At 38.0% G+C, this 10101-nt stretch overlaps 2 protein-coding genes across 2 annotated transcripts; both read right to left on the bottom strand.

The window, feature by feature from the left end:
- Positions 1 to 2066: 2066 nt before the first annotated feature.
- Positions 2067 to 3684, bottom strand: LOC110019942 (probable transcription factor At3g04930). The gene has a single exon (XM_020717838.1). The coding sequence runs from the start codon at positions 3342 to 3344 to the stop codon at positions 2379 to 2381; it is 966 nt and encodes a 321-aa protein (XP_020573497.1). The 5' UTR covers positions 3345 to 3684; the 3' UTR covers positions 2067 to 2378.
- Positions 3685 to 3772: 88 nt separating this feature from the next.
- On the bottom strand, positions 3773 to 7004 carry LOC110019941 (polygalacturonase At1g48100). The gene is made up of 6 exons (XM_020717836.1): positions 5424 to 7004; positions 5181 to 5348; positions 5050 to 5094; positions 4762 to 4969; positions 4579 to 4660; positions 3773 to 4469 (listed from the first exon to the last, which is right to left on the bottom strand). The coding sequence occupies exons 1-6, from the start codon at positions 5814 to 5816 to the stop codon at positions 3965 to 3967; spliced, it is 1401 nt and encodes a 466-aa protein (XP_020573495.1). The 5' UTR covers positions 5817 to 7004; the 3' UTR covers positions 3773 to 3964.
- Positions 7005 to 10101: the final 3097 nt, after the last annotated feature.

Genomic DNA, 10101 nt, shown 5'->3' with positions numbered 1-10101 from the left:
TTCGTAAATCTTAGTTAACTTGGTTTAATATAATATCAAAGAAGATAAAAAGTACATGAACCATGAAACTTGGTTCACCATTATGGGGACACAATGTAGTTAGTATTAATGATTGGAGAGAGAGAGAGAGATGATGGAGAGGGTGGGCCTTCGACCCAAAATACTTTCTAGGTTAAGTGAAGAAAATAAGTGAGCATGTTTGTTGTTAGTAGATTTGCAATAAAATAATCTAATTGTCATTGCATGGGGTCAGGTCGATTAGAAAAGGAGGAAGAATGATAAGATATAAAAATTTGTCAGTTGATTTGATTCAATTTAAAGCTTACGCTCATGGTGTGGAGTGGGAAAAAAATTTCTTATAAAAAGGGAAAATAATGCATAATACGAGATCTACATGAGGTTCGATGATTAAGTGATGAAGGAAAGAAGAAAATGTTGTGGATGAAACACCCTTCTTTATATGAGTTCAATAGTATATATACAATTCATTTAAATATTTATGATGAGATTATTGACTCTTAATTGGTCGACTGATGTGGATGGCTGTTGTAAGCCCTTTAGAGGAATATATAACCACTGTCATCCTTTAGAGATAAGTAAAGTATGAAATAGGTTGATCAATCCATTGACATGTTAGAGCCTTGTTTTTTATGTGTTAACATAATTTAGATGGGTGAAAGGTGTTAATGGAATCCATTGATTAGGAAATATTTTGGTACTTATTAAATGAGCAATGAAGGAAGCATATTGTAACTAAAGGAGGTATGAATTAGTCATAATAGGTTGACACCAAGCAAAACATTGATATATTAGCCATCTTAATAGAATAAGGATGTTGGTAGGCTTGATTTTAATCAACAAGGTGATAATAAAAAGACAACAACTAAAAGCCATAAGAGACGTTGTTCAACGAAAGGAGCATGCAAATTGAGAATAAAAAGGTGGAACTCAGATGGGGTAGTTGTTGTTATATTAGAAAGCATACACTTTCCTAAGTAGACATCCGATGGATTGGATTGCGGTCTACATCAAGGACATTGGCCTCAAAGGAGTATAAGGTAGGGAAACAAAAAATCCAGTTAACTATTGAGCCAATGGTGATTAAATCTTTGAGCAAAAGCTAGATGAAATTTTAAAAATTGAAGAGCTGACAAAAAGTCAATCTACTAGTTTAAGGTATACAATGATGGGTATTTGACAATGGAATATAATTTTTTTTATAAATTTATATAGTTTGGAGTTATATGTAAGTATATGATCAATATAGTGACATAATAAAGGACAACTTAGTTTATTTAATTGTTCATTATTTTTGTGATACTTAGTGTAAATAAAAGCAAGGGTGAGTTGATTGTTTGTTTATGTATGATTTGTTTCATTTTTAGTGTATTTTTATTTAGCTCCTATTTGAAATTACTTATGAACAATTTATTAATGTTGTTCTTGTGAAAATTTGAATCAACATAAGCTAAATGCATCCCAATTTCAAACAGATGAAAATAAATAAAAAAATAAGCGCCAACAATAAAATCAATTAACTTACCATAAATACATAGATAGATAGATATCATCCCTTTGAACTTTTGGGCAAATTTCTCCAAATTTATATATAGTAGAGATAAGCCAAATAATAAGAAAAATATGCTCATAGTAATTTCTTTGTGTTTGCGATATTAAATGCAGCAGAAAGTTGCAAATTGCAAGTAGATACAACCACAATTTTTGGTCAAATTTTACGTAATGTGTTCTTTTAATTGCACGATTATGTTAACAAGTCGCCTTCTGATCACGCTCACACACAATTGAGCCTGACCTCCATTTGTCTGCAGCAAATTTATGAATATAGCTCAATAAAGAAAATAGTTGATAATTTTATGGGGAGTTTACATACACGGCGCCCAATTCTTATGTATTTATGTATCTCATACTAAAACTCTCATTTTTACAATCGCACTTTGAGTTTTCAATAATGAGAAACAATGGCATTCACATTTTCATGAATAGGTAAGATGCTATGTTTGTAAAAATCCAAATTTCGATGAGGGATATGTAAATGCATAAGAATTGAGTGCTAACTATGTAAATTTCCGTTTAGTTTATCATTGAATCAAACTGTGACTATCCAAGGAGTCTGTGGTTCGCTCGCTCGAACTAAACAAGAAGAACAGAATCAAATAAGGATTTAGTCACAGGTATAAAAGTTAGAAACCATTTACACATCTCCTCTCAATTTCTGTCTTCTATTTTTCTGATTCCTGGATCATGTAAAACAGATTTAGAAACGGAAATGGACAAAGAGTAACTGCTCCAAAAGGACTTCACGTTTTCTAACACAGAGAAAGAAAAGTATTCCGCTGTCTAGGGTTTATGCTTGGAAGTCAGCTACCCATTGATCTAAGCTTTTCCAGCGCCGACCTTACACTCTCCTCGACAAGCTCCAACCTTTTCAAGTACAGCTCCAGCTCAAGAATCTGCTGCAGCCGCCACCTCTCATCCTTCTTACCCGAAGCTTCCGCAGCAGTTAAGGCCGTCAGCACCCACAATGGAGGGGCCACCGCCCCAGCTGTAGTAGCGCCATCTAAGGCGGACTGCAGGAGTTCCTTAAACAGCGGGGCCAAACAGATTCTCAGCGCGTCCTCTTCAACAGTATGTCCTGTCTTCGTAGCAGGCGCCTGTAGTGGCGGTGGTGGCGGGGAGTGCGTCGGCTGCGGCGGCCCGGACAGGGAAGAAACGAGGATGGGGATGCCATGCGGAACCCGAGCGGAACTCTCTGCAACGGCTACCTGGACAACCGCGCTTTCCGATCCGCAGGAAACGGCGAGGGTCTGATCAGGATAGGTCAGGGGGGTCTCCGAGTGCGGCGGATTTCTGGGCTTGCGCTTCCAGGTTGAGCTCCATATCTTGCGGGAAATTTCGTAGGTGGCCCGATCGTGGGGGCTTTTAAAGACGGAACCTTTTCCAGATCCGATCCGGGCAACGGCGTTGCGATACTTTTTCTTGAGGCGGCGAAGCTTCTCGACGATCTGGTTCTTGTTGAACTGGAACTGCAGCCTGGTCCTGATGTCGTCGAAGAAGGGCCCGGTGTCGTGCTGGTAGTTGGCGTGAGTAGTCCCCCTCCTGGACGTGAACTCATAGAATCCCTGCAGAACTTTCATCTCGTCGGCGTCAGTCCAGAGCTTCTGGAACATACGGCGTGACTCCTCTGATCCACCGGAACTGGAGGACCACCGCCGATTCCGGTCGAAGGCTCCCAAGTCCTCGCTGTCGGTGGCTTCGTCGCTCCCATCGCCGGAAACACCGGCGGCGAGGGTGGCGGAACGGTGGTGGTCTCCGGCGGAGGGCATGACTGAGGATTAAGGGGTGGGGGTGGTTAGGGATTTGGCTGTTATTTAGGATTAGGTTCCATTCGGTTGAGGTTTGGTGAGTGGAGCTGTATTGCGAGGTGGTCTGGTTATCTCCGATTGCCGGATTGTAGGCAACTTGATCAGCTTGGAAAGAGAACGATCTGGGCCGTCCAAATGGGTGGGTCAACAAAGACCGGTTGTGAGTCGTTGAATGGTGTTTGGGATTAGTTGGAGTTATCTTGCCGTTTTTTTTTTTTTTGCTTTTTTTTTTTTTTTTTTTTTTTTTTTCTGGAAGAGATTTTTCATCTTTTTTTAAACAATAAATTCTATTAATGTCGCAAATACCATCACATTCACAATCGCGATAAAAAATTAACCTACATACATGTGCCCAGGCTTACCAGCTAGTTGCTTCCTTTTGTGGCACGTCACATGATTTATGTTTTGATACATAATAAAGGTCGTGCAGGCAGGCATCCAAGCACAACACAGGCTAAACATTGAAACATGAGAAAGAAAAGGGAAAAGGATGGGTACTTGGACCATGTGAGTGGCTCATTTCTATGTGCTAATTAGTTACATATAAATATTTTTATGTGTAAATTGATAGTACAAGCTGGTTATGAGCATTGAAGACTGATGGTCTCTTGCACCGATTGAGGCATCCCATCCTGAAGACAGGAAATAGGAGGAATGGTGAGTGTTTGCAGCTCTCCATATGCATTCCAGCAGAATGGATCATCAATGAGTTCTCCTTGGAAAGGAAGAAGCTCCACCTCCGACATGGTGATATTGGTGCAAGGCACCGTGTCACTGCAGGCGAAGTGTATGGGCGGACTCCTCACGTCATATGTGCCTTTGATATTTGAATACAAAACATTCCACACATACACAGCAGAAGTTTGATTTCTGCACTCTTTGCTCAGACAGTAGTATTGATCTATTATTATGCAGTTCTTCACATTCTCCATATACACTGAATCAAATGTGATGTCTGATACTGATCCCATACCTCCTTGCCATGTTTTGATCCTCACTCCATTGTCCGAGTTTCTTATCACTGAGTTTCTCACGGATATGTTGGACACACAAGCTTCCGAGTTCTGCATGCCTAGACTTCCGATGCTGTCATCCATCAACCATACACCACCCTTTTCCAACATTAGTCTGTCATTCATAAACATATATAGATGTATTGTGATGCAAATAAATGAATGGTTCAAGTCAAACTGACCTAATCCCATGGCCTGGGCCACATGTAACATTTTCAATGTCCACTGATGAGCAGCTAGGACCAATGGAAATACAGTCGTCGCCTGCAGGAGAAGGGAGGAGAGCTTTATCAGGCGTGCGGGCACGCAGACCTTCCTAAACCCAAAGAAAAATGGAGCAGCTGGAGAGAAATAGCATGAAGTACCGTTGCTGATCATGGAGTTATATATGCCCACATATTTAGTATCCTGAATGTGGATTCCGTCTGTGTTGGGGCTCTGAGCAGGAGAGTTAATCGATAGGCCATCAATGTAAACTCCCTCACAGCCATCGAACTTAATGTGGAACTGAGGACTGTTCTTTATGTAAAGGTCTCTCACTGTCAGATTGGAGCTCATAAAGAACCTAATAAGCTGCAAATAAAATAAAGGAAAATGGTAAAACAAATCTGAAAAGCTGTACGAAGAAGACTTGTTCTGTAGTTCATTCATACTGCAGGGCTGTCACAAGGTCCTGGTAATGTTGATCCATTTGGACCCTGCAGAATTAGATAAGCCATCAGTTATGGTTAAAAAGGAGAGATTTTTAGAAAAAAATAGAAAGAAGAGAGGGCGAGTAACTTACTCGGTGGGGCTTGCAAGGGAGATTCCACCATTCTTCCCCATTGCCTTGTATTGTGCCAGCTCCTCTAAATGTCATGCCATCTACACGGTAGAAGACTAGCCATTGCCTCTTGCTATCCTTCTTAGGCCAGAACTTTGGACCATTGGGAGGCATCAGGACTCCATCTACCTAATATCAGCGCATATTCAAAATGACACTAGTGTTTCCGGGAGACAGAGAGATTAGAATATGTAGATAGATTACTTGGAAGACGAATTCTGGCTGGCACGGGCCGGAGAAGATTGTGGAGGTGATCATGAAAACACCATCTGATGGGACAAGGAGAATGCTGGAGTCTGCCGTGCAGGCAGCTCTCCAAGCAGAACGAAAGGCCTCTGTGTCATCAGTGGAGCCATCTCCAACAGCTCCGAATGCTCTAACATCGAAGACGCAGGGGTCGGAGCTCGAGTTATCCATGTCAAAGCTTTTTGTCGGTGGCCCGACAGCAGGGAAATCCGGGGGATCAGATATGATGCCCCTTCTCTCTCTGCGATTCTTTGATTTATGGTCATGGAGCCTTGCATTTGAGCCTTCGAAGCATGATAGAAGTACTAAGATCCCCATTGCAATGTACAGTAGCCCATGAAGAGCTGCCATTGCTGAGGCAAAGCAGTGGAAGATAACCCGTCGAAGAAGGAGCGTTTAAGAATCAGAGATGTGAAAATGAATATAGGATATGAAGGGGAAGCTATAGGTTGTCTTATATAATCGGTGAGAGGTGTCATGGTCTTATTCACTATGCACCACATTTTAGTGGGAAACTTTTTTACTCACATGAACCCATCATGCGGAAAAAAGAGAAAAATAAAATAGAATATGCTTGTGATATGTGGTATGGAATGCGGCTCTTCCAACTTTGAACCCAGATGCTTCAAGCATGTCACAAAATTAGCTTTCTAAAAAATATTTTAACTCAAGTGTATTTTGGCTCTTAGTTGGAGTCACATGATTGTTTTGGAGGTTAGAGGAGGAACATGAGAAGCTTCTAGGCTTTCACATGAACTTATTTATTTATTTTACTTCAGTTTATTTTTTCTAGAGTTAAGTAGAGAATTATAAAGTTGATGTTTGTATGATTTTCACATCAATAAATCCAAAAATATTATCTTCTAAATCACAGAAATCAGCCAGTAGTGCGGACTCTTCAGTACGGCAGTTAACATTGTTATATAAAAGAAAAGCATTAAAAAAAGTGAATATTTTGAACTCTTTAACGGGAAAGAGGGAGAGTGCCCGTGAACCTTTCTTGTACTCTTGCAGCTTGCGACCAATGTGAGGCCATACACGAAAGGTGAGCTAACAGACAATGGAATTAAACTAGTCATGACTCACGAGCGTTGGAGGAGATCACATTCTCTCTCTCTCTCTCTATAGTGTGATGACGTGTCTCCGACTGCATGTTAGCATGAGATATCCGCCCTTAATTAACTCAGAATAACGGGTAATTCCTTTTTTGTTAATTCATAGAATCTGGCCGATTTATATAAGTTCAACCGTTTTAAAAAATTTATGCGGATGTAACTCGCATTCATGCTGTTGGAATGTCTGAGGGATTCAATTATAAATCATCTGCTATTGTCTCCCCTGACCATCAATAATTTATGTAAGGCCACATAAACTTTGAAATATATTTGTACATCAGAAACATGTCAACATGAACCTTGACGAAATTTAACAGATTGAACAACAAAAAATACGATCAGTAGGGCTCATGCAAAAGATCAAATGACTTAATTGAAAAGGTGCAGATTCCTTAGATCAAAACCCGAAGCAAATCGGTGCAGACTTTCCGAACCAAAGACCAAGATATATCAAGCCAAAAGATGATATCAACCCAAATCCCGCCCCATAAATCCCATCCACCTCATAAGAGCTTCCAAAACTCTTGATCACAAGACCAAAGGTTTTACCATGATATACTCTATGAACACCCTAAAAGACATTTTGCAAGGGGTGAGCTACCCCCATAAGATTACCGTGATTCACCTTCTGCCAGACATCCTAGTTTTATTCTGAAGATAGAAGTTCCCCATCTAGGGTTGAAAGTCAACAACTGGACTAGAGCCGACTGACATAATCAAGCTAACCGATTCAAGTTTGGTCGAACCGAAGACCATCAGAAGCCCACTGGCGACCCCAACTTAGCATAGTCAGACAAAAAAGCCTTGTCGAATCAAGTTCCACTGATCTCAGTCAATTGGGTAAGTGGGTAACCAAACCATATGCTCATTTATGTAATTACCTCAAATACCCTGTAACACTCCCATTAAAGTAGGGCAAATATGTAATTATTCTTTTTATAGTCGCTTTCTATAAATACGGGATCATTTCTTCAGTAAAAGCCAATCAAGAATACTTTTACTATTCACTATTGTGTGCGCTCTCTCTCTCTCTCTCCCCCTCCCCCTCCCCCTCGTCATTGTTTCACATTCTATTCCTTTGGTGTGACTCCAATATAGTTTCAAATTCAACAATATTATTTTCACTATATTTCAAAATAAATAAAAAATATATATGAAGTTGTGCGCTTATTTTATATTGAACTAAACAACTCTAAAGTATTTCAAATATAACATATTACTTCTATATTATATTCATTTTATATTGCATTACTTTTTTGAACAAATCAATTAGCTTATATATAATAAACATTCATATATCATAATTTAGTATAATAGCTTAAAATTAATATACATAATTTACTGTACTAATATAAAATTATTTATTATTTCTTTATATTTTTCTTTAGGAAGCAAATGCACAAGTACTTTATCTTTTTAAATAATGAAATATTACAATAATTTAAGTTAGGAAATTTATATACACACCAAAATTCTTATGTATTTAAATATCTAACATCTAAAAATTCATATTTATATTCATAAGGTTTTGGTATCATAAATTTATGCATAAAAAGTTTTATTCCAATTTTAAAAATGCAAGTAAATTTTTATGTGATTTTAAAAACTTTTATGCATGTAAATCTGAAAGTTTAGGTATTAAATATGTAAATACATAAGAATTGTGAGCTGTGCTTGTAAATGACCCTAAATTATGAAAATTGTTGATGCTTTATGATATGCCTTAAAATGTGTTACTTTTATATATACATTTTTTTACTCATTCTTAAGGATATTAAACTTTAATGAAAGGTATTTTGCGTGTTTTTGATTTCAAGTGAAATGGAGTTTATGAGCAAAAAGGAGTATAAATGGACAAAAATGAAGCAAAATAGGTCAAAAGGAGCAAACATTGACCTGGTGTCAGGATTTGACGCCTAGGTGTCAGGAGTTCTCGAAGGCTAGCACCATGGTGCCATAAACAGTTTAGTTTTTATCCATTGAATTTGGATGAATTTCGTAAAGGTGTATGAAGTGACTCTTGGTGTTTTTCAGAGCTTTATTTATAGGAAAGATTTTCACACGAAAATATAGTCATTTTTTTGGTAGGTTAGATCACCATTGGAGTGGGCGGCCACAATAGTGAGAGGGTGGTGAGTCTTTGTGATTGTGAGTGTTTTAGAGTCTTGTGTGAGTCTATTGGTGTTAAGGTCGGTCAAGAGACTTCAGAGAATTGCTTGGGAAGAGTTTGAGATAAGTCCTTATACTTCTGTTAAGTTTTGTTCTGTGACTTTTATATATATATATTGTTGTGTTATCCTCATGAATTCTGAGTAGTTTTTCATATATCGCCACGTAGGAGAGAGATTGTTCACCGACTTGATGTTTGATGTAGTTTGATTCGTTTGCTCCAAGGTGACTCTTGTGATCATCCAATATTCCCACCACGACCGTATTCACCTCGCAAAGGCACATCGAAAAGTTGATATGAGAATTAATCCATTCTGTTGGAATTTAAGAATTGTATGATCATAATTATGAAAGTGCAAAAGGATTTGGATTTCATGATCTCATTCAAGCTTCAACTCTACCCATAGCAACAATAAGCATTCCAAAGGGCACACATATTTGATACCAACCCTTAAAAATATTTAAGCACCTTTAATAATCATAAATGCATGATGAAGTCCTTCAAATCTTCACAATTCAAAGCAATATAAACTTCATAATTTCCACAAAATGAAACTGTTTAAACTTCCAAGTTTTTGTAAATCCAAACTCTAAACCTTAAGATTTTCTTCCAAACAAGACCATTAAAATTAGGTCATTTCCACCAAGATTTATATAAGAATTTCAAGGGAGACAGCATAAAGAAGCTCCACATATTTCCTATACAAAATCATCCCATTTACTTCATATGTATCTTTCATTTAAATGTCGCATATGTAATCTCACCAAAAATCTGAAAGATTTAATAAACCTTCATATGAATCTCAAGTATTGCATAAGGAATTGTTTAAGAGTAAGAGGAACCATTAAATATCACAACATAAGCTAATTTAGATATTGGCACCTGCAAAAGAGATGACTTTATATACCTGAATTTTAGTGTCAACCAAAAGATTTAAATGTATTCACTTGCATGACAACGATGTAACAAGAATTTAATTGACACGTAAATCCAAAGGGGAAATACCATTGCATGCACAAAATAAGGTAGCATTCAAGCAAGATCTAAGACGAATTTGAATAAACTTTATGTAGTATTTCAACAGGATTTTATCTAGGATTGCATAACTTAAATCAGGAAACCCACATATTAATCTATCATGTTGTATGCGGACATTTCACTCTCTCAACAAAGAAGAACCATTGGATACGTTAGATTGAATTAGAAACATACCTTTACAGGACGAAAGATCATCCAGTAGACACTTGATTCAGAGGTCACCTCGCAATAAACACAAAGAGATTTGTATGAGCATGTTGTCACGAACAAGTAGTCCCACATCGGCTAGGTGCTAGGTGTAGGGCCGAAAAAT

The sequence above is a fragment of the Phalaenopsis equestris genome, unplaced genomic scaffold, assembly GCF_001263595.1.
Source record: "Phalaenopsis equestris unplaced genomic scaffold, ASM126359v1 Scaffold000088, whole genome shotgun sequence".
In the NCBI taxonomy this organism is placed as follows: Eukaryota; Viridiplantae; Streptophyta; class Magnoliopsida; order Asparagales; family Orchidaceae; genus Phalaenopsis; species Phalaenopsis equestris.
Note: the sequence above shows the minus strand (reverse complement) of the source record. Positions and strands in the feature narration are given on the sequence as shown.